This window comes from Canis lupus, chromosome 3 (assembly GCF_011100685.1).
Source record: "Canis lupus familiaris isolate Mischka breed German Shepherd chromosome 3, alternate assembly UU_Cfam_GSD_1.0, whole genome shotgun sequence".
Taxonomy (NCBI): domain Eukaryota; kingdom Metazoa; phylum Chordata; class Mammalia; order Carnivora; family Canidae; genus Canis; species Canis lupus.
The window spans coordinates 40,111,181-40,135,168 of NC_049224.1; the positions used below are offsets into that span (position 1 = coordinate 40,111,181).

A 23,988-nucleotide genomic window follows, 5' to 3' on the forward strand; every position below is an offset into this window, starting at 1 on the left:
ATGTTGGGTGGACCCCAGCCTTGAACAGGACTCCCCTGAGGTTATTAACTAAACTCTCCACCACAGAGAGGCCTCAGGAGGGAGGAAGAGGGCAAAGTCCAGTCCAAATACCATGAACTAGGCCTTCCCTAACACTATCCTTCTCTTGGGACATTCTAGAACCTTCTGTTTGTGGATGTTCCCCAATTTCCACCCGCTCTTCTTTCATCCATTCTATCACCCTTGAGCCGGGCACCTGCCCTATGCCAAATGCCTTTCTAGGTGCTGGGAATGTAGCAGTAAACACCCTAGTCCAGATCCTGTCTTGTGGAGCTCCTGGGTCCGGTGCCAGGAAAGAGTGGGGGAAATTGGTCTGTCTCCTCCCTGTTCCTGCCAGATTTCCTTTATTTTATCAAACAAGACAGACCTGCTGCTTCCCTTGGTCTTTAGGAGAAATCAGTACAGAAGGCAGCTGGTCCTTAACGTGGTGTATCCTCAGGGCCGCTGTAGGAGGAGCAGGGTGGGAAGGCCCAGTAGTCTAACTCATATGTCTTCAGCGTGGCAGACTGCAAAATAGCCCAACAGTCTGGAGCTGGGGAAAGGGGTGGGGGTGAGGGTGGGTTCGGTGATAAGCTCTGGGCACATCGGGCCCTGTGCTTGAACTGAGACTTGAGGCACCAACTCCAGAGCCCTCCCCTACCCCAGCCCAGCATGCTCCTGGGGATGAACACAGCTTTGAAAGGGGTTCACAGTGGGACCCACAATGAAAACTTTGGAAATATCAACAGCCGTAAACCTTCAGGGAGGGAAGCAAAATAAACCGGGTCTAACACTAGGAAGGTCTGCAGGCCCTTTAAGGAGGAATGAAGAGGGCTTTGTGCATCTCAGCAAAGACCCATTGTGAGCAGCAGAGAATGGGGACTTTTGTCTTTGCCTGCATCCCCGTGAAATGCTGGTGGCCAGCAGATCACCTCTTCTTTTGCTTCTGAACTCGCTTCCCACCCCTTCCAACAACTCTAACCTTACAGAAGGCTTTTTTTTTCTTCTGAAGACCCAAAAGCCCTCATAACACCCCACTGGGCCCCTCCCCACACGGGGAGGTTTTCTGAAGCCATTGCCCAGAGGTTAAGGCATGCAGGGGTCTCACTGCAGTGGTGTTCCTCAGCGTGCTGTGGTCACGTTCTTTAGGCCCGGTGAAGGGGATACCTGTGGACCTGCCCCACCCAGGCATGGGACACCAGGCATTTCTAACTGGGCTTCTCTGTGTGGCATGCCTGCAAGAGTGAGTCTTGCTGGAGTCCACCCAGCTCCCCGTATTTCTCTCCATTGCTGGTTCAACAACACACAGGCCCCTGGGTCAGAATTTAGGGATCACAGGGGACTTGGAAGAAGACAGGGTGGCCTATTGTGGACGCCAAGTGGGAGGGAAGCCCAAAAGGTTTGCAGGAAAGGGCCCAGTCCATGTGTGAGGCCAGCCCTGCCCATCCCCTCTCCACCGGGGAACTGCAGCTCCCGGTGGCCTTGAGCTTGCAAATCCATCCTGTTCCCACCAATGCATGTAGGGCATCCTCTCCTCCACTTTTCCTGCTTAATTCCTGTCAGGTCATCACTGCTTGGCAGCAGCTTGCCTGATATGCTCAATGCCCCATACTGAGTTGCCTGGTCCTTCACCTTGGAAATCAAGAGAATTGGCTGGTCCCAAGATCACGACCTCCAATGCAGGGTTTTGCCCTGAAGAAGGGTGTTCTGGACCTCTCTCCTGGTATCTCACACTGCTCATCTCCTTGTGCATCCGGGTCCCCACCTACACCTAGCTCTTTTCCTTTCTCTCGCACTGCCATTTGAGTCATCAGAACCTCTGACACTGGGTCAGAGTGTCAGAGCTGAGTTAGGGTCAGCTCTCAGCATAGCCAGGTTGCTGTGGGGGTGGGCACTGCGTGCAGCTGAGTGTCTGGTCGTGCAGCCTCAGTGGCCCCACCATTCCCCAGGAAAGCTTCTCTTGCCCCTCTGAGGCTGGGAGACCCAGACACAGGGTCTTAGGGGACTGCATTTGATGGATAAAGCATCTCTATGGGTGAAAGGAAATGCTTGTTTCTTTAAGGTATGTGCCATCCGGAGTGTGGTGACAAGGGCTGTGATGGCCCCAAAGCAGACCAGTGCCTGAACTGTGTCCACTTCAGCTTGGGGAACGTCAAGACCAGCAGGTAAAGTGCTGGGGCTTCTGACTGCATGTCCTGGAGCCCCTCAGAGGGGTGCTAAGGTGACCTATTTCCAGCTGTGTTCTTAGCACCCCACAGCCTGGTGCCCTAATTATGAATTAATGTAATACCCCCCTGAAAAGGAAATTCCACTGAGATTTACTGCTTTGGGGTTGTATAAGTTTGAGTTCCTTTTTTTTTTTTTTTAAGATTTTATTTATTTATTTATGAGAGACACAGAGAGTGAGAGGCAGAGACACAGGCAGAGGGAGAAGCAGGCTCCATGCAGGGAGCCTGATGTGGGACTCAATCCTGGGTCTCCAGGATCAGACCCTGGGCTGAAGGCAGTGCTAAACCGCTGAGCCACCCAGGTTGCCCAAGTTTGAGTACCTTTTTGTCCTCATCACATGAGTAATTCATGCCTGTGAGAGAGAAATCAAAAGCTGTGGCAGTGTGGTATCTGTGCTTATAAAATGTTTTCTAGCCATTTGGTTAAACAAAAATGGGTCATCCTGAGTATGCCAAGGCTGGCCACTTGGGACCTATAGACAAATGTCACAGTAGAGGTCAGGACTGTTCTAAAAGCCCATCGGGCCCAGCCTGGGGGGGGGGCTCCCATCCCTGAATGCCCAGTTGGTGGTGTGGCCACACATGGTGACACAAGGCCGTGCATGACTTTCCTGCCATCCCAGAGCTCCCAAACACAGCCACACTCACCCTCGTCTTATGAAGGTAGCCAGCCTGCTGCTTTTACTCACTGCCAGTGAGACTAGCTCCCCAGGGGCATCAGCCGCGAGGCTTTACCAGAGGTAAATATTCCAAAAGTCAAATATCATCATCCAGGTGCCACCGAGCACCTCCTCTGGGGAGACTTTAAAAGGCAACTCTTCCCTGAATCTTATGCAAGTCTGGGACCCTCTCCTATGTACTTAGGAATCTCTCCATGTGTTCCCCATGACAAGGGGCATCAGTGATTTAACCTTCACCCTTGGGGCCTTTGCTTCCCTCCGAGTTTTGCTGACCAGGGGTGGGGAGGGGTGGGGATTTGCAGAGGCTAGCTAGAATTTCCTCTCCAGCTAGCTGCCCTGCCCCCCAGGTCCCGGCTTTGCTGCGGGCTTTAAGGGTAGTGGTGGGGGTGATTTGGAAAGGTCCTCTTGTGGCTCCTGCTCCCACAGGAAATGCGTGAGCGTGTGCCCTCTGGGCTATTTTGGGGACACAGCAGCAAGACGCTGTCGCCGGTGCTACAAGGGGTGTGAGACCTGCTCGGGCAGGAGCCCAACCCAGTGCCTGTCCTGCCGCCGCGGGTTCTATCACCATCAGGAGATGAACACCTGTGTGACGTTCTGTCCTGCTGGATTTTATGCTGACGAAAGTAAGTGCATGTCTGTGTGGGTAGGAATGATGAGTCAGCCCCCCTCTCTCTCGGAGCTGGGATCAGAGAGGGAATCTGGCACCAGCTTATGGACCTGGTAGTCGAAATTGGGAGAAGGCCCTTCCTAGGAAGAGCTGCTGAGCTGAACTCGGGAATCGAGTACGGGCAGAAGGTTTTCAGTTCTCCAAAAACAAAAAGGAGCCTACTGGCCAGAGTTAATTAGGCTCAGAAGAGATGCATTGATCTTTGTGGCACATTTTACAGGTAGCGACCACACCCCTATGAGGTGGGTGATGCTTTCCTGGTCTTACAGATGCGAAACGAAGCTGAGAGGTGGCAGAGGGCCCCTAACTAGTAATGGCACGGGTGGAACTTGAACTCAGAGCAGCAAAGCCAGGTGTGCCAGGTGTCCTGCCATTCCACCAGGCCCAGGAAGGTGGGTGGATGGGTGGGACTCTGGGGCCCAGGACCCATGCCCGCATTTCACCGAAGCCACAGAAGAGGGCTTCAGCCACAGGGTCTGGGTTAAACAGATGGAGGCTAGTTCTCAAGTTCAAAGAAGCTACTGTTTTGACGTTGGTGATTTGCGTAGGTCACAGCCTTCCCACAGAGGCCCTTGCTGTGCAGGAGGGATCATTGATCCAGCCTATGACGTTACAGTTCCTCCTATAGAGAAGGAGCCAGGAAGTCTTTAAAGACATACAAAGCCACCAAATAACCGGAATGTCTTTAGAGGAAAAAAACCCAATCATCTGGCAAGATGCATTTCACAGCCTTTGTAAACACCTGCCCTAGGCTGCCAGCCAGACCTGTTTTCCGGGTTGAGGTTCCTTCATCCCCACCCTGCTCCCAAAGCAAGAATCAGCCACCCTCAGTGATCCAGTGTCCTGCCTGAACACCTGCTGCGTGTGTGTCATGCCACCTATGGGGGCCCTAGGAGGGGACCCAGAGGGGTAGCAAGCAGCCCTTCGCTTCCAGGCCCAGACACAAGGTGGCGTCAATGAGGTGCCAGAAGGAAAGACCAGATAATAACAGGCAAAATTCTCCCAGCATTAACCTAGTTGTGATGGGCGTCCTTTATGTCTGTGTTTGTAACTACCAAGTCTTCAATAAAGTCCCCTGTGAAGGCACCAGCGGAGAGCTGTGAGGCCTCTGCAGGCTGCACCCAGTCACTTTTTTTTTCTTATGAAGACTTACACCTGATTAATCTCTGCTCCATCAGCCAGGAACTGGTTTCGTTCCCGGTTGAAATAAACAGAAGCAGAGCGTGTCTTCTCTGGAAAGGGCCCACCTCCAAAGCCTCGAGGTTGTGTAAGGGCTTTAATTTACTCCAGAAAGGAGAGGAGAGACACCTGTGATCCCACACGTGGGCCTGCGGTCTGGCCATGACCTCTGGCTGTTTTATTACTCCATCGTCCTGCCTGGAGGCGGACACCGGTGACAAGCTGTTCTATCAACGCTGCTTTGAAATGCCAGTCTTCCTTGCCCAGAATGGATTCACATCTCTTCTTCCCCCTTCTCTCCTCCTCATCTTCTTTTTCCTCCAGGTCAGAAAAATTGCCTTAAATGCCACCCAAGCTGTAAAAAGTGTGTTGATGAACCAGAAAGATGTATTGTCTGTAAAGAAGGATTCAGGTAAAACCCTGCCTTCAGACCCGAAGAAGAATAGCAGAGTGTCTGTGGTGTTTGTTTGTTTGTTTCTATCACTGTTTTATGAAGTTTTGGCGACTTTTTCCTAAAAGATCAAAGCAAAGGCCCAAAGCCCTTCAGGGTAAAGAGTCTGAGTCTGTAGAAACCAGAGTTCCACTTGGAGATCGATGTTTAAAATTGAAAGTTAGAGGAAAGGCAAAATCTCTACCACTTATGCAGAACTTGGGGAATGTTGAAAGCAAGAAGCAACCCTATCATATAAAGCAGGGTGGCTGCTGGAAAGGTGAAGATTCTAACGGAGCTCCCGTTTTTAAGCACCAGTAATGGCACGCCCTCCTGTGCCCCTTCCAGTCTGCCCCATTGCAAAGCCCCTCGCCCCATCTCTATTTTCTGCCTTCACTATCTTTTTTCCTGGCTCTGGTATCTCCTTCCCGCTCTGGGAGCTCGCTCCCTCGGGATGCTTTTTAGATTCCTGGTTTTCCCTCTTCCACCAAGCTCATCACACGTCTACTTTAAAAACATTTTACTGGGTTAATGATTTTTGTTGGAAGATTTTGAAATGTTTGCTTAGCCCATTTAATGCAACCAAAGATATACTACCTCTGCCTCCAAGTTACTGTCTAGAGTTTAGAAAACATACTATTCAAAACTATGCCATGAACACACCCAGAGTCCAGGGACTAGAACCAGGAAAGAAAGGGAAGGGTCACGGAGAGCAGTGCCCTCCCCCCCCCCCCCCCTGCCCCTACAAGTGCATGCAAAGAATCACCAGGGCTCTTGTTAAAATGCAGATTCTGCTCCAGCAGCTCTGAGCAGAGCCTGCCACTCTGCATGTCTAACAGGTTCCCAGGTGATGAGGATGCTGACTGAGCTGGAATTCACCAGCAAAGCTGAATGTTTTTGGACTAAGTAGGGATGAGAAGAATTTTACCAGTACTTATTCCAGGTGCTGTCATCAATACTGCCTCATTTAAATCTTCACAGCAACCTAGGACTTTGAAATGATTTTTTTTTAAATTTTATTTATTTGAGAAAGAGCAAAGGAGTGTGCATAAAGAGGGGGAGGGGGAGGGAAAGACTCCCCGCAGAGCAGGGAGCCTGACATGGGGCTCTGTCCCAGGACTCTGAGATCAAGACCTGAGCAGAAGGCAGATTCTTAACCTGCTGCCTAGGCACCCTGCAATGTTGATCATACTGCTCCCATTGTAGTCACTGGGGAGAGAGACTTTCTGAGGAAGTGTAATGACGCTGCCTTCATGGGGTTCCCCTTAGCCTGCCCTTACTCCTCCAGGTCACAGAGAAGATCAGAAGAGGGTCCATGGCCCAAGCTTCCAGGAGTCAGGGGAGAGGAAAGGGAAGCAGGAACCCCCCCCCCCCCTCCAGAGTCTCACATCATGCCTGTGGTCATGTAAACTCGCTAGCTGGACAAGGCAGGATTAATAGGAGGAGGATGAAGCAATCAAGGAAGGAGGTCTCCAAAGGGAACAGTGGCATTGAGCTGGTGGCCACAGCTGGTGGCCTGGAACAGGCAGCTGTGATGGCACCCCCCCACCCCGGGCTCCCAAACCCCAAGCAGGTGTCGGGGGTGGTGGGGAAGCTTTGTGGGTCCAACCCACTGGAACTTGCTCTCTGCCTTGGGAGTGCTGGGGAGTCCCAGGAGCTGTTTTCTGGGTTCTGTGGGTCCTGTAGGGGAAAGGAGGTCAGCTGCTCAGGTCAGGAAGAGTGTCACAGACCAAAAATGCCTGCCAAAGAGTAGTCACACGGACTGGTGCAGCCGTTCCAGCCATGACAGGCATTCAGAGAGGCACGCAAACTCTGAAAACATCGTCAGCCATAATCCACAGAAAGCTTCCTTTTATTGCCCAATATCCTTTTAAGCTGTGGCTTCAAATCATCGCTGTCACGTTAAAGCAGTGAGAGCAGCCGAGCTGCTGAGTCGCGGCCATCCATCTCTTTAGGGGGATAAATGTGGGAAGGGTTTGAAGGGAAACATCACTTACTAAAGACTGGATTAAACTGCCAGTCTCAGGGGCCCCTGGAGCCCTGAGCGGGCATCCACCATCGATGCCTAGAGGCTTTCAGACCCCCTGACATCTCACCACTAACACAGAATTCTCTGGATCTTGCTAACACCCCAGAGCACTTGTCCCCTGGTGTCTAATGGCAGACAGCTTCCTACATGTGTATCAAACACCGGGTAATCTTGCACCAGGACCAAGGCCCCAGGGAATTTCCAAGGTCACCTGGACTCCGAAGAGGTTCTGCTTTCAGGTCTGGGGCATTCCTTCTTGCTGGGCCTCCAGCTGGCTTCAGGACCACTTTTCCCCTGCTTTCATGAGCTTGGAACCTCAAGTAACACAAAGAACCATGCTTTAGCGACTTTCCTTTCCTCTCATGAAAGGCGATTGCAGGCAAATTGTAATTTAATTAGAATTTGGGAAGGGATATGAAAACATGCCTTTTTTTTTTTTTTTTTTTCCCCTTTTCAACAGCCTTGCACGGGGCAGCTGCATTCCAGACTGTGAACCGGGCACCTACTTTGATTCTGAGCTAATCAAATGTGGGGAATGCCATCACACCTGCCAAACCTGTGTGGGTGAGTTCATCGCCTGGAGGGGCCTTGCTTTCATTATGCCAGACGGTTGGGACCTGGGTCACGGACTCTAGGCCAACTGTCCTGAAGCCAGGAAAGCCCTAGGATTCCAAGGGCTTCGCTGGGTATTGCAACATTAAATCATAGGGGCCCTTCCAGGAGACTCGGTGGGGGAGGGGGAAATTAGTGTTTATGGGTATAGAGTTTCAGTTTGGGGAGATGAAAAAGTTTTGAAGATGAATGGTGGTGATGGTTGCCTGACAGCATGGATGTATTTCATGCCACTGAACTGTACACTTAAAAATGGTTAATATGGCAAATTTGATGTTCTGTTCCTTTCATCACAATTTAAAAAATTCAAAATAAAGGAAAATCGTTAAGACCCTTTAATGAGCCAGCCCCGGTTTCCAGGCATTAGAAACCCAGCCAGGAGACGGATGCTTGGGGGCCACATAAGGAAGCTGAACCGCTCAGGAGCTGCTTTGCCTGAAGCTCAGCCCTCTCTGCAGAAAGACACTGCCTCGGATGCAAGACTATAAAGATTCAGAGAAATGGGGGCAGATCCTGGTGGTGAAGTGAAGGAACCTTTTTAAAAACATAGTCTTTCTTCTTTGTACCTAACTTCACTTATTTGGAACATTTTATTCAAAGAGGAAAAGACTTCTATAAACAGTTTTATGTGTATTATAATTTCCTACAAAGATTATAGCACAGATGTCTCCCAGGCACCGTTTTTATGCAGAAGAGCAGAGAATGTGTTCGTTTTATGGGGTTTCCTGTTTGCAGAGTTATTTGCATTAGATGTTGAAGTGCATTATGAGTTTGTGGGCTTGGATACATTTTAGGTGAAGTCTTCTCTTGACCCTCCCTCTTGATCCAGCACTTGGCAGGAGTGGCACAGCCTCCCCCACCTGCCCCCCCACCCCCACCCCATCCCCTGTGGCCACGTGAGCCCCCTGTGGGCAGGCTGTGCTTCCTAGGCATGGCCGTGCCAGAGGAAGTGGGGCTGTGGCAAAGGCCAGTGCCCCCAAAGCCTACAGGAGCTGTGCCTTCCTGTGATGCCCTCCTGGGACAAGCCCACGGGAGCAGGAGCTCTGCATTTGGAAGCATTCTCAGCCACCAGCAGTTCAGTTGTTTTTCCTAGCCCTTTGCCCTCTTACTCTTTTGCTCTCGTTTTTATTCTTTGTTTCCTTTGTCTTCTTGTTTACCCCAGGTTGATTAAGGAGCATGGCTAATGTTACTTATTTAAATTTCATAGTCACTCAAATCCGTAAAATTCAGAAATGTGCCTTTACAATGCTTTTGATTTCAATAATTCAATTTTCGTTTACCACATCCCCAGACAGCCTGTTGCAAACAGCTTTACAGAGTTGCTCAGTTTCTCTCATCTCAACCCAGTGGCTGCTCTGTCACTTCAGGCATTTAATTCAATGGTGTGCAGGTCTAAGGCTGTCTTGGCAGGAGGGGGTGGGGTGGCCCTCTCTTCCTCCCTGTGCCTGCCTGCCTGGCTTCTTCCTAAGCTCCTGAGTTGCATGCGTCCACCCCCCACTTCTCAGCTCTGAGTTGCCTGGAGGTTTTTTGCTCCACATCAGATGTTTGTGTCTGAAGTAGCTGTTGTCAGCATTCCACCCCCTTAAGGGCCTCGCCCACTGAGCCTTCCCCTCCCTGCCCCCAGTCAGTGATTACTGCTGCCCATCCCTAGGACAGGGGCCTGGACATGGTCATGGGCAGGGTTGTGGTCGGGTACAAGTGTAGAGTGGGCCTGGTGGCATGTCTCCATCCGGGACTGGCAGTGCCCCAGGGCATTTGGTGGGCGACTGGCTGGAAATAAGCATCTTGCCAATTTCCTGGTCCACATACCCAGCGTCTTGGTACAGAGGATGTGACTCGTTGGAGTTGCCTGATAGCTGTGGGTTGCTGTAAAGGACCTTTGGGACAGAGAGGTACCTGGTTCAACTTGTCCCCAGCTGGGGCATGGCACATTGGTCAGCACTGAGCAGCGGATAAAGCATATGCCTGATGAGCTGAGGGGTGGCACCCCATGTCGTTGTGAGGGTCGGCCCTTACCTTGGGCATCCCTTCCTCAGGCCTCTGCCCAAGGGAGAAAGGCTTGAAATAGCAGATAAAAGCATCACAACAGGGCAGCCCCGGTGGCGCAGCGGTTAAGCGCCGCCTGCAGCCCAGGGCGTGATCCTGGTAGACCCTGGATCGAGTCCCACATCAGGCTCTCTGTATGATGCCTGCTTCTCCCTCTGCCTCTCTCTCTCTGTCTCTATGAATAAATAAACAAAATATTAAAAAAATAAAAAATAAAATAAAAGCATCACGACAGCTGCATAGAGAGATTGCAGAAGCAAGGAAAGCATGTTATATCAGTACCCTTTATGGCACATTCTTCTGCCTTTTGAGCAAGTACCCCTCATGTTCACTTTGCAGTCAGCCCCACAAATGATGTATCGAGTCCCGAATAAGCAAAACCCATCCTGCTGTTAAAGTTAGGATCTATGGGTGCTGTTCAAGTGTCTGAAGCCTGTAAAGACTTGGGATTTGCCAGAATCCTTAAGAGACTTTGGGTTATAAAGTTCATAGTTTTTGGTAATTGTGAAAATAGTTTGTCCAGAAAAATGTGTGTGTGTGTGTGTGTGTGTGTGTGTGTGTGTGTGTTTTTAAAAAAGATTTTATTTATTTATTCATGAGAGACCCAGAGAGAGAGAGAGAGAGGCTGAGACACAGGCAGAGGGAGGAGCAGGCATGGGACTTGACCCCAGGTCTCTGGGATCACGCCCTGGACTGAAGGGGGCGCTAAACCGCTGAGCCACCGGGGCTGCCCGAAAATTTGTGTTTAATTAGGTTTTTTTAATTGCAGCAAAATATCCATAAACATCAAGTTTTACCAGATTAACCGTTTTTAAGTGTACACGTCAGTGGCATTAAGTACATTTGCGTTGCACCTCACCACCATCTGTTTACAGAACTTTTTTCCTCTTCCCCAGCTGAATATGATTCATTGCTTTACAGTTTAATACGTTGAACTTCTAACTAAGTACAATTGACCCTTGAACAATGTGGGTTTGACCTGCATGGGTCCACTTATATGTTGATTTTTTTTCTATAAATACAGTATGGTAAATGTATTTTCTCTTCTTATTATTTTCTAAATAACATTTTCTTTCCTCCAGCTGACTTTATTGTAAGAATGCAGCCTGTACTACACATAACATACACAATACGTGGTAATTGACTCTTAATATTATCGGAAAGGCTTCTGGTCAACAGTAGGCTATTAGTAGTTAAGTTTTGGGGGAATCCAAAATTATATGTAGATTTTCAACATCATGGAGGGGTTAGTGCCCCAACCTGTGTGTTGGGTCAAGGGTCAACTGTACAAATACGAACTAGTATTCTTTCCTAGACATTGAGGACCCTAGTGGCCAAGGCAGGGCAATGTGAGTAACAGGATTCAGCAGGGAAGGCCCCAGTGGAGACAGGCCACAGGGACCACACAGCTCCTGAGGCCCTGGGTTTCCAAAGGCCAAATGGCCAATCCTGGATGCTGTCTGGAGATAAATGATGGAGGGGTGGCCAAAGCACAGGAGCGATCTTGCATCTAGAACAACATAAACTGGACAGAAACCCTACACATTTGTGGGGCATCACAGTGAAGGAAGGAGGACATCCCATATGGAGGCTATGGGTGGGTGGGCAGCTGTTCATTACAGAGGCTCCATGACCCCTAAGGGTTCCTGCTTCTGCATCCCACTCACAATGCTAGATGAGCTCAGAATTCCCTTGCAAGCCTAACATTGTGGTTCTGAGAGATAAAACCAGCCGCCAGAGCACCGAGCATTGGGGCTGGTGAAACCACTTTGCAGACAGACCCCTGTCTGCAAGGGAATCTTCCCTTGACACAGCCAAGAGGCCCCTGCCAAGTCCAGAAGCTATTCCAGGAAGAGAGCCAGATATCACTGCCTTAGCTGCCAGGCCTCAGCCAAGACCATAGCGAAATTAGAGGAAGAAGTTTAGCAAGGGACTGTGATCACCTAAGCATCTAAGATGACTTCTTCCCCCTATTCAACCCCCTAAGCTATCAGCCAGCGGCCACATCGCTGCTCTCTCTGATGTCCCATTGGGTGCTCCTCAGAGTAGAGGAGAAGAGGAGTCTATACAGAGTAGACACCAGCGCTTACTTGCTGTTAAATGAATGAATGAACAAATGGACAGGTAGGCAAGCAGACAGCACAGTTTCTTCATTCTAGACCAATGTCTGCCTCAGGCTGATGAGAACCACGTGGTTCTCCCTCTTGACTCTTGGGCCTTCATTTGGAGGTTTTGTCTCTTTGAGTTGCTACCCCCACTCCGTAAGCCCTTAGTTGTTTGTTATCTGTCGTCCTGGTTATCCACACCAACTACTTGTCAACACCATCCCCCCCCAATATCCCTTCTGTCACTTTTCCCACATCCTACAGTGGTGATCTGCCCAAAAGAAATATGCAAACTGCCAATGTAAGCCACTGATACAACTGTAAATTTCCTACAGAAATAGGCAGAAATAAGTATAATAACATCTTATTTAATCCAGTGTACCTAAAATACTATCATTTCAACATATAGTCAACATAAAAAATAAACAAGCAGTTTTCTATCCTGTTTCTACACTGTTTGGAATCCAGTATGTATATATTCTGTGCTTGCACGATGTCTCAGTTTGGTGCAGCCGTATTTTAACTGTTCCGAGCCACACATGGTTGCCTCTAGCAAAAAGAAGTGGGCAAGGAAGCATTTGGAATCAGGGCCATCAGACGTGGCACAGGCAGTGGGAAGCAGGCTCAGCTTGGCTCACATCTCTGTATCCCTCCCTATGGAATGGGGATGTGGGCAAGGATGGCCCAGTGCAGGCATAGGGTGGACACCTGGGACCCCTAGCTATAGTGGTGGACATGGGGTGTCTGAAGCATACCCCAGATCCCCAGGGCACTGTGGCAGGCTCGGAGCGTGTTAACAGGTGGATGGTCCCTGACATCTGCTTCTATCCCTGAACCCCCCAGGGCCCAGCAGAGAAGAATGTATACACTGTGCGGCAAACTTCCACTTCCAAGACTGGAAATGTGTGCCGGCCTGTGGTGAAGGTTTCTACCCAGAGGAGATGCCGGGCTTGCCCCACAAAGTGTGCCGAAGGTATGTAATCCTTTCAGATGGTCTTCCTGGCTCGGACCAAGATTGCTGGGAAATGGATGGGGCGCCTGGGTGGCTCAGTTGGTGAAGCATCCAATTCTTGATTTAAGCTCAGGTCATGGTCTCAGGGTTGTGACACTGAGTCTCATGCTCAGCAGGGAGTCTGCTTGAGATCCTCTCTCTCCCTCTCCCTCTGCCCCCCCCCCCACTCATGCTCTCTCTTTCTCTCCCTTTTTCTCAAATAAATGAATAAATCTTTAAAAATAAAAGTTGCCAGACAATGGTGGTTGCCTCTGCCAGCAAAGGAACAGCCAGAGGGCCAAGTCTGATGGCCTCTTCCCTGGGGCTGGGGGAGGGTGCCACATCACGCCACAGCAGAGGTTGCAGCAGGTACGGTGGGGGTACTGGGACCCATTTATGACGGAGGAGACCTCTGCAGTTGGTGATGGCCAAGGTCACAATTTGTTGGTGGCTTTCATTCCTTTGTTCATTTAATAAGTTTTGAGTGCCAGGCATGGGACAGGAAGCAGAAACACAGGTGCCTTCCTGGCGGTACTTGCACCCTCATAGCCAAGTCCACAGGAGCTCTCTGTGCCACAGCCCAGGAACCCTTCACACTGGTGGTTATTAAGGAAACCATGTGTTGTTGTTGTTGTTGTTTTCTTTTTTTTATTTTACATTAGATAGAGAAAATTTAGGTTCAGATGATGTCCTCATTCTAAAATTATTCCCTGTGCAGCCAGTGAACATACACTGTAACTCCTCTCTCCTTTCCCATATGTGTCTGCGTCGTGCACCATTCTTGTGTGGTGGTTTCCAACCCTGTGGCATTCCTTCCCTTTCTCATTGGACGTGAGCAGTGAAAAGAAGAAGCCATTTGTTTGGGGGTGTCCTCTTGTCTTGCTGAATATTTATTGCCTTACCTCAGGACTTCATAACCTAAATCCCAGGACAGGCAGGGCAGCCTGTCTCGTTCAGGGTAAGAGCAATAATGAGATGTTGCAAGGTGGCCTTGATGATAATGATTGTGGGGCTGGGGGAGGGGCCTTCCTTCTGAAACAGATTCAAAACAAGGGAGCCCTGGAGGCACATATTACAACAGGGCTAGGGAGACCTTGCCCTGTCTTCCTCTTGGCTGGGGACCGGTGGTGGGGTTGCCTCCCCAGGCTGTTTGAGACCTGCTCTGGGTTCCAATTTATTCTCTTAAGACAAAAACAAGCAAACAAACAAACAAAACCCCATAGTCAGCCCATGAGAGACCAAATCCTGGCACTTTTTTGACTCACAAAAGAAGGTCCTGAGGGATTTACGTATCTGTGCAGGCATCAGCCCCCTCTTTTGAGCTGATTTGAAATAGGAAACTTGCCACCTTCACCCAGCCTTGCTGAGTCCTGCATAGGGTCCTCGGCATGTGTGTCTGAAGTAAGTGTTTCATTTTAACCAGCCCCACTGGTTCAAGGGTAATTGTACTAAGAACAGCAGCCCAGGAAGTGTGTGGAATGAAAGTGATAATCACTTTCGTTTGTCAGACGCCCAGGTTCCCACAGGATGTTGGGCATCCCCATGAACGTGGCCCCCAGCCCCCTGCGGGGTACCTAGAAACTATGGCCTCCCTAGCCTAGAAGGCAGGAGGTAGGCAGCCCCCCAAGCTCCTCCTGGACATCAGAGGACAGCAGCTTCCTGGGTGCTTACCTCCACAGGAGGAAAAGCTTTCAGTTAGAGAGGGGAGGCCAGTACTGGGGCTATACCCAGGAGGAGCCCTGCCCAAGGCCCTGAGGTGGTAAAATGTCAGCCTTTAGGAAGCTTCTGTCTTTAGAGTCCCCTGGCTCCGAAGACCCCTTCTGTGTGGATTCCTCCTTTAGGAAGAATAGTCTTGGTCTGCTTGGTTTTGCAGGGCCTCTCCCCACTCAGACAGCAGCAGCTTTTGGGTTTGGCCTCCTCCGGGCCTTAGGATGCTGAGTAGTGCCGTGGCAAGCCCCTGCTGGCAGGCCTGGGGCAGCTCTGTGGAAAAGCCAGGCTGGGACTCAGGCCTGCTGGGTCGGCAACCAGGATGCCTAGAAGACTGGTGGAGCTGAGGCCCAAAGTGTAAAACAGTCCATGACAAAGATCTCAAAAGAGGCACTGGAGACCCCCAAAGCTTAGTAAGAGGACCCAGAAGAGGGAGCAAGGACCTCTCTGAAGACAGCAATTCGGTGGGGCACTTGCCTGAGGGGTAAGCTAGCCTCTCATTCCCCCGGTCCTCCCCACTATTCTCTGCTCTCTCCACCCCTCCCAGGTGATCACCAGGGCAGAGACTTCAGGCATGCCTTCTGCTTTATTCTGTGCCCAGACTGAAATGTGACAAGACTTGCTGTCTGTCACCCAGAACAGCAGGAAGGCAAAAAGAAAGAAGAGGACATGGTCCTTGCCATGGAAGAGGGGCTGCAGTGGGCATGCCTGTCCTTCCAGATTTTGGCAGGGCAAAGTTGCCATGGTGTTTTGTGGGGGATGTAGGTACCATAGAAAGTGACAGAACCAGAGATGTTTGGAAAGCCCCCTCCCTGCCTTTCTGCAGGGCAGAAAGGAGCCAAGAGGGTCTTTCAGAGAAGCAAGGACCTCAAGGCAATTGTGGGCGGGGGGGGGCGGGGTGTCACCTGGAGGGGTATCATTCCTCCCTGGGAGCAGCATAATGCTGGATTCTTCCAATTCTTCCCCTGAGCTGGGGCCTCCACATCCAAGGCCAGGCCAAGCTGACTCCTTGACCTGGGCCTCATAAGACCCTGAGCAGGGAGCTACTCAGAGCCTGCCCAGGGCTCTGCCTGTCGAACTGGAAGATCCTGAATGGTGTTTGTGTTAAGCTGCCAGGTTTGTGTTAGTGTGTTACACAGCCATATAAAACTGACATACCTGCATTCCCACTTGGGGCTAGAAGGGAGCCCCCCGAGCTTGGTGAACTTATATTTGGAGAAGGTAAGCTGTATGCAGGTGGTCCTCTACCTTGGCGTGCTCCACTCAGTGTTGCATCGAAGCAGCCCGTGGCCACGGCCTGGAAGTACTGGCCCCCAGGCTTTGGGATGACTGACCCCCACCTCCTCCCATTGAATAGTTAGGCTAGGCCCTAGTTCTGGTCCTATAGGGGTGATCTGAAGAAGCCAGAGATCCCCAAGGGAAGTCATCCCTTGTGCTGTGACACCAGGGATCTGTGGCTGGGCCACCAGAAGGTACAGCAGGATGGACCAGACCCTAGTGGTTTCCCCAAAGTGCACAGAACCAGGGTCCCAACACAGCAGGCCCCACCCTCCCCTCCAGGTTATATGGGGGTAGTGGCCAGGCTCTCGCTATAGGAGAAAGACATGAGAAGGACAAGTTTGCCCGTGGGATTTACCCATTTATGAGTATAGACTATGGGCCTGAACTCGTTTGGGGGCACCCTGCACTAGTAGAATAAAACCCCCCTCTCATCCAGGCCGAGGGCGTGACCCACCAGGTACTCCACACAGGCAGAATCACAGGTGAAATCAGAACCCAGCAGAAGGCTGCTTTGAGGAGAAGTCTACAGGAGCCTTGTTGATGACATTTAGTCACTGACTAGGCAGGTGGCATATGTCCTGTGCAAAGAACTGGCCACACAAGGCAGATGCAGGAGTCCTCAGAGCCAGGTTTCTGCTCCAGATGCACCTCCCACCCTGTGTGAGCGCCACCTCCAGGGCCTGCTCTGGCCGCAGCTGGCATGGGGGGCGGGGGAAAGGTGGATGGCTGGCTAGGGCCCGGTGAGACCCAGTCACCAGGAGCTGGACTCCGAAAAGGCAGCAGGTACAGCCCACCAGAGGGGGTGAGGTGAAGATGCAAGCCCTGAGGCAGAGATGGCAAGCTCTCTCTGTAGAGGGCTTGGTGGTAAGTAGTCTGGGCGTGGCAGGCCTTGTGGTCTCCATCACGACTATTCAGTTCTGCCATCATAGGAGCAGCCACAGATGATATATAGTTGAGCAAGTCACTGTTCCAGTAAAACTGCTGGATGTAGCTTGCCGGCTTGTGTGCCGACCCTCCCCTGAGGTCACAGTACTCTTCATTAGAAAGAGCCCTGGGTCCCATTTCTGGGGCAGGAACTGGAAAAGCCTCACCCTGCCCACCTGCCCTGTGGGGAGACTGGTATCACTGTGAAGGATGCTCAGCCTGATGGGCAACAGCAGTCCCCCAGGCCAACTTCAGGATCAAGTCTGCCCCCACCCGATCCCTGAGTCCCAACCTTGTAGCCATCAGAGCTGGGCAGCTGTCCAAGGGTGCATGTGCTGGTACTGCTTGAGGAACCACCTGTGGAGTGGGTGCCACAGTGTCCCAAGAAGGTGTCCTGGTGAGCCACAGGGAGCCACAGGAAGCCACAGGGACCTGGGCCTGCCTGCTGCCCTTGGGCATGTTCCTGCTGAAGGGCCCTGATGGTCTTCACCCTCCCAGGGCAATAGTGCATTCAGACGGGAGGAAGGATGTGCAGACGCTTGGCTGGGGTCTCAAGCCATCACGATGGATGCAGTTGCAGGGCGGGTGCAATGCAGGAGGGCAGGGAGGCTCCAGGAGGGGTGCCCGGAGCAGTCAGTCAGGCCCCTTCCCCAAGTAGCAGCTGTTGAACCTCTGTCCTCCCACAGGTGTGACGAGAGCTGCCTGAGCTGTGAAGGCTCCAGCAGGAAGTGTAGCAGGTGTAAGGTGGGCTTCACATTGTTGGGGAACACTTGCATCACCAACCACACGTGCAGCAACGGTGAGCACCGCGGGGGAGGCAGGGCGGGCCAGGGGATGCACCTGGGTTGACCTCGGGGCTGTCCTTGGAGGTGCTCAGCTCACTGGCTTCTGGCTCAAAGAGAAAGGAAAAGGAGATGCAGGGACAGCAGTCCCTCTGAACGGGTGTGCTGGCCACTCCTCTGGGTGACCATCGGGGACACCTCTCATCTTCCTCCTGTCCCTTTACGCCTCTCACGTTGACCAGGGAGGCATCCTGGCCACCAAGCCACTGCTGGTCTATTTGTTGGGTGACTCAGAAGACTGATTTTGTTCTTATACTGTTCCCTCTCATTCCATAAGCCCTTGTGGTCTGGGCATGTGAGTTCTCTTAGGGGAGGCCGGGGCAGCCCGGGTGGCTCGGCGGTTTGGCTCTGCCTTCGGCCCAGGGCCTGATCTGGAGTCCCGGGATCGAGTCTCAACGTCGGGCTCCCTGCATGGAAGCCTGTGTGTCTCTCTACCTGTGTCTCTGCCTCTCTCTCTCTCTGTGTCTCTCATGAATGAATAAATAAAATCTTTAAAATAATAATAATAATAATAATAATAATAATAGGAGAGGCCCAACCTTGGGGATCAAAGCCAGGAGGAGGCCTGAGGGGTCTCAGCCTCAGAGCCCAGAGTCGAGGCCCCCACATCCCACAGGGAAGCCCAACATCAGTGCTGTGGATGAGCCCTGGTTCCCTAGGTCCACTGGAGACCAGGAAGGGCTGCGAGGACATGAACTCCTGAGGGAGACCAGAGACCAGGTTGGCAGCTCCAGGCAGAGGGCTCTGGCCTGGACAGCGGGGTGGGAGCTGTGAGCAGCCATGCTGTGGCAGGAAGACTCCGTGCTCAGCAAGGCGCTGGGAGGAACAGGGCAGGCCGGCTCTGGGCATTGTGAGCTTACACGCAGGAGAGAAAGCAGGCGGTCCCGTGGAGCTGTTGCTGGCCCGGCCTGGCAGCGCACAAACCCAGCATGCCCCAGAGGCCTCAGTGTGGCCTCCTTGCCTTGCTGTTTGGTCATTTCTTTTTGGTTTGCAGAATTGTGTGCTCTCAAAGGCTAGGAAGCTCCCTCTTTAGGATGACACCTACTCAGGTTATCTAGCCAGCCCAAAAAAGTGGGGGTGGTCACAGGAGGGTCTCCCAGGTCCCATCATCAATGCCAGGGCATCTTCAAATGCCAGCAGCCAGGTGGGATGGGCTGGCCTCCATCCCTCTTCCCCTCCTCTTTTGCATTAACCTTGACAACTCTTTTCCTCCTATCTCATTAGGTTTGGGGTTCTTCTGGGACACAGGAGCAGCCTCCATGCCTGTCCCTTCCATGCCTGCCCTCCTACCCTCCCCCGGCCCCAGAGTTTTTCTCCTAAGTTGGCCACCACCACAGTTATCTGGAAAGACAGATGCGCAGGAGCACTGAGGCCAGGCTGGTGTAGCCACCTCCACCCTCCATGCTGCCTCGAGTCCCCCCTTGTCCATAGCCGGGGCCCCTCTGCCAAACCAGGCTACACATGTCATGGGAGGACGGCGAGGGCCACCCTGGCTGCTGCCCCTACCTTCTCTGGGAACCCCCACCCAGCCCACCTTAGGGGGCTCAGTGAAATGGGCTGGTTGGAACAATCTTAACAAGCCCCGAAGTCTGATCTGTCCCTCCTCTCTCTTTCCTGGGGGATCCCCAGCTGACGAGACGTTCTGCGAGATGGTGAAGTCCAACCGGCTCTGTGAACGGAAGCTGTTCATTCAGTTCTGCTGCCGCACGTGCCTCCTGGCGGGGTAGGAGTCCCCCAGCCGACTGCAGAGGGCAGGGCCCCTCCTGTCCATCTGTTCACCCGCCTTTTCTCCAGACTGTCAGCCAGAGCCTGTTTCAGGGGGACCCTGCATCTGACAGCTTGATCTCCCTGCAAGCAAAGTCCTTCTGAGGCATCTCCCAGCACCCGGTCTGGGTGGGGGGTGGGCCTTAAGGAGATGCCCCTCAAACAGCGATAGCCTCTCGAACTCTGCTTGCTGGCTCTGTTCTTCTGGCAAACCCCAAATAGGAACGACGTGAATTCCAGGAATCCACAGCTCCAGCTCTGGAGCAGCGTCTGGGACCGTAAGTTTATTGAATCTTCAAGACCAAAGCAGAAAGGCAAGATGCTTGGCTTCACACATCACTCTCTTCCCCGTGCTTTTGTACAGCCTCCGTGAATCTCCCCTGCCAGGCCAGGGCAGTCCCCACACGGGGTGCCCTGGGCAAGCGTGCATCTGCTCCCCACCCACCCCCTCCTGCCACAGAGGGGCCTGGGGATGGTTTGGTCAGACTGTAAATAGAATAGACTGGGGGGCGTAAAATACATGACCACTGAGGATGGAGCATCTATTTCTACATAGTCAGCAACTTCTGGAATTGCAGCGATGTCTTAGAATATCCGATTCCAAACCTGGATGGGAAGAGCCTTCCTTTCTCCACCGCACTGTCCCGCCAAGTGCCCGTTGTCACCATGTTCTGTCATGTTTCCAGGGGTCTCCTGGTCCAAATGATCACCTTCTACCTGATGCAAAACCTTCTGAGGAGGGCTCCAGGGGCATCCTGGGGGCCAGCCAAAAGGAGCCCCAGTGACTTAAGCAATTCCTCTTACCAAAATAGAACCCCAGCCCTTGAATCATTAATCTGATCACTGCCCATTTTGTGGAATTGCTTTTGAAATATGCTTGGCCTCTGCTCACCGGGAGACTTGCTCTTAAGGTGGATGGTCCTGTGTCTGTATGTACTATGAGCCTAATGACACAGTTGGGTCTATTTCTGCCAAACCTGTGTAGGCATTTTATAAGCTACATGTTCTAATTTTTACCGATGTTAATTATTTTGACAAATATTTCATATATTTTCATTGAAATGCAGACCTGCTTGATCAGTTCCCTTGACTATGGGAGTGACATTTGCCTTAAATTTTTTCAAGCTTGTTCTCCATTTTGTCCTGCTCCCCTCTATGACTGTAATGCATTTGCCTTGTCCCCTAGGAGCTGAGGAAGCCCAGCTGTTGTTTATTGAATCCACAACTTCAAAAGAGAAATCCACAAAGCAAATACAATGTTAACCCTGTTAATAAAAGAGTTAACATCCCATGACAAAGAAGCCCGTATTTCTTTCCAAGGCATAACAATTAAACAATTAATAAACGTGGGTGTTGACCAAAGTGTGAAATGGCTTTTTTTATGGTTTTGGATCTCTTTGATGCCATTAAGCCGAAGAGCTTTAGCTCATGTTAGCGAATGTTCATGTGATGAAGTCAGGGGGGAAATCCCAGAGCTCCAGCCCCAGGGAATCTTTTGGTAACCGGCCTTCTTCAGGCCACCAAAGCCTGGTTGGGTGGAGGGGCTGGAGACAGAGATGCCCTTCATTGTCAAGGGGTCGTCCTCCACAGCCCCTACCACATGCCTCTTCAGCTCTGCTAAGTGGGACTTAATTAGGACACATCTTGTCTTTTGCATAGTGACTGAAATCCCTGTACCCATGGGTTCTGTGCTGCATGGGATTTTTACCATGGCTGCTCTTTGAGGTCAGAAGCTTGTATTTGCTGGGAATCCAGCAAATTTTTGGTTTTTATTTGCAGCCTTTATGGCTACAAATAAAGGAAATGCACTCACTGGAACTGACTTAGGAAAAAAAACAAAAGTGGGTAAGGGCATTGTTTTAGGAATCCAGGGTTAACTTAGAATTCAGGAAGGGTGCAGCTGGGCCTTGGGGCTCCTGGGACCGGCATTAAAGGTAACAGTATTATAGCCTGTCCTCCTCACCTCCCCAGCTGATCGGACAAATAACGAGTCCACTGACACCTCCCAAATGAAACTGGTACAAATCAAACTCCCGAAGCAAACTTTCTGCATCTGCTTCTTGGCCATGGTTACCCTGCTTCGCGTTAGTGTTCACCCAGCCCCCATCGACTGTGGCCACAAGGACGGTTTGTACAGCAGAACATGGCAGCAGGGAGCTTTCCAGAGACCTCAGAGCTGGAAGAAGGGAGCAACATGCAGTTCTCAGCAAGTGGGGTAGGCCACACAAGCTGACAGCTGCCCCCACGAGTGTGAATCGGCTGGAGCTGCCAGTGTGAGGCAGTGATGGAATGAGTGTGTTCGGACCTGGGCAGAATACTGGTAAGGGTTCAACTTTCCCCATGAACCAATTGAATTAAAACCAGCAATGCTAAGTACCTCTGGTGCAGGGACACCATTTCAGCCCCTGGAGCTCTTTTCCCATTGAGAGCAATGGTCTCTCTCACATTATGGGCACTGAGTCAGAAGCAAATTCCTTTTATTCCCAAAGGATCCCAACTATGAGAAGCCAACCAGGCTGCCTCAGAGTGCATGTCCCCTTGCTGCTGTGGCTGGCCAGCTGGTCCTGGGGCTGTGGAGGGTGGTGGCAAGCTGAGAAGCTGTCCACAAAATCCTAGGGACTGGGACACCTGGGTGGTTCAGTGGTTGAGCATCTGCCTTCAGCTCAGGTCGTGATCCCAGGGTCCCGTAATCCAGTCCCCGCCCCCCATTGGGCTCTCCGCAGGAAGCTTGCTTCTCCCTCTGCCTATGTCTCTGCCTCTCTCTGTGTGTCTCTCATGTATAAATAAGTAAAATCTTTAAAAAAAAAAAAAAAAAGTTGTAGGGACAAAACACCACCTTTTTAAAAAGGAGTGACCGCATAAAGTGCCTGTTTGCAGATGGCCCGACTTTAAGGATATTTGGACTCAGTGGGGGTGAGGCACGTTTATGGATTTTGTTTTATAGGATAAAGTCAGGGATCATCTCTAAATCTGTTGTTTTGTAGACTGAGGCTCATAGAGGTAAAGGGACTTGCACTGGGCCACACACTGGCAAGGTGGCTCCCTTGCTGTCTTTAGAGAGAGGGAGGCTGGCTCTGTGTGTGTGTTGTGGGGGGGGGTGGGGTGAGTTAATTCTACGGTTGGCCAAATCCAGCCAGGATGCATTTATTTTAAACTGGCTTTATTTGCAGGAGATGATAGTTTTCTGACCTTGTCTCCATGTGTGCATCTCCATCCCTCCCAGGCCACTGCTGACTTTATATTTTGTAACTCTTGAAAGGTTTGGGGGAAGTTGCACTTTTTAAAGAAGATATACCTATAACAGAAAGGGAGGAATTGAACTTGAAAAAAACAGAAGGTTTCTATAAACCTCTATGGCCAGTCATAGAGAGCACTTGAACTTGGGGGAGACTGCTGTCCACTGCATTTGACTCACCGTAATAGGGCTGAAGAGGGCTGTAAGTTTGAATGCTTGAAGTATGCTGGGACCCCTGGGAGCAGGTGAGGGGAGCAAGGGAGGTCCAGATCTGAGGATGGAAAGGGAAGGGGGTGGAGAAGTGAAACAGAAAGGACATTTTATTTTATTTTATTTATTATTATTATTTTTCAAAGATTGATTCATTCATGAGAGACACAGAGACACAGGCAGAGGGAGACACACAGGGAGCCCAACGTGGGACCGGATCCCCAGACCCCAGGATCACACCCTGGGCTGAAGGCAGGCACCCAACCACTGAGCCACTCAGGGATCCCCAGAAAGGACATTTTAATAAGAACAAAGAGGGATGATGGAAACCAAGGCCATCCTCCAGCATCTTAAGGTTCTTCCCATTAAGCTGGGAGGCATCTGGGTTCTGGCAGCTGTGGGAAAGGGGTCTGTGTCCTACTCAGCCAGCTTTTTCTGCTGCTTTCTTTCCTTGAACCCAGGACTTATCCTTCCTGGCTGCTTGTCCAAGGCTTTTCCTGACACTCCAGGCTCTGTGGTTTGTGCACAGACCAGAATCCCTACATGATACAGCACTGAGCACCTGCCAGAACCCCAGGTCCTGGGGTTCAGTTCCCACCACCCAAAGCTTCCCCCTTTACTGACAGACAGACAGACAAACACACACACACATACACACACTATGTACCAGCCATACTAGGAGTGATCAGATACCTCTAGGCTATCTGTTGAGCAAAGAGGAACCTAAATGCTCAGAGCAGAGAACATTCTGTTGCCAGAAACAGTGGTTCTCAACCTGTTGGTGATTTCCTCCTCCTAGGGGATATTTGTCAATGTTTGGAGACATTTTTGGTGGTCACACATTTTGGTGGATGTATGTACAGCATCTAGTGAGCAGAAGCCAGGGATAGTGTTAAACATCCTTCAGAGCACAGGACAGCCCCACAAAAAATAATTATCTAGCCTCAAAGTGTCAACCTCTCAAATGAGGTTGAGAAACCCCACCCAAAGGAAATGAAACTTAAAAAGGTAATCTCAACTTCATAGGGATGTCGTACAAT

The 23,988-nt window shown here is 51.2% G+C and overlaps 1 protein-coding gene across 2 annotated transcripts in view; it reads left to right on the forward strand.

Moving 5' to 3' along the window:
- The window catches only part of PCSK6 (proprotein convertase subtilisin/kexin type 6), a 185,269-nt gene extending 164,401 nt beyond the window's left edge, over positions 1-20,868 (forward strand). For both annotated transcript variants that reach the window (XM_038532633.1, XM_038532634.1), the window contains 7 exons: positions 2,081-2,183; positions 3,353-3,549; positions 5,097-5,184; positions 7,692-7,795; positions 12,838-12,967; positions 17,584-17,696; positions 19,369-20,868. In XM_038532633.1, the coding sequence (XP_038388561.1) occupies positions 2,081-2,183; positions 3,353-3,549; positions 5,097-5,184; positions 7,692-7,795; positions 12,838-12,967; positions 17,584-17,696; positions 19,369-19,466 (833 nt within the window). In that variant the 3' untranslated portion in view covers positions 19,467-20,868. The remainder of the gene's footprint in view (positions 1-2,080; positions 2,184-3,352; positions 3,550-5,096; positions 5,185-7,691; positions 7,796-12,837; positions 12,968-17,583; positions 17,697-19,368) is intronic.
- The last annotated feature ends 3,120 nt before the right edge of the window (positions 20,869-23,988 follow it).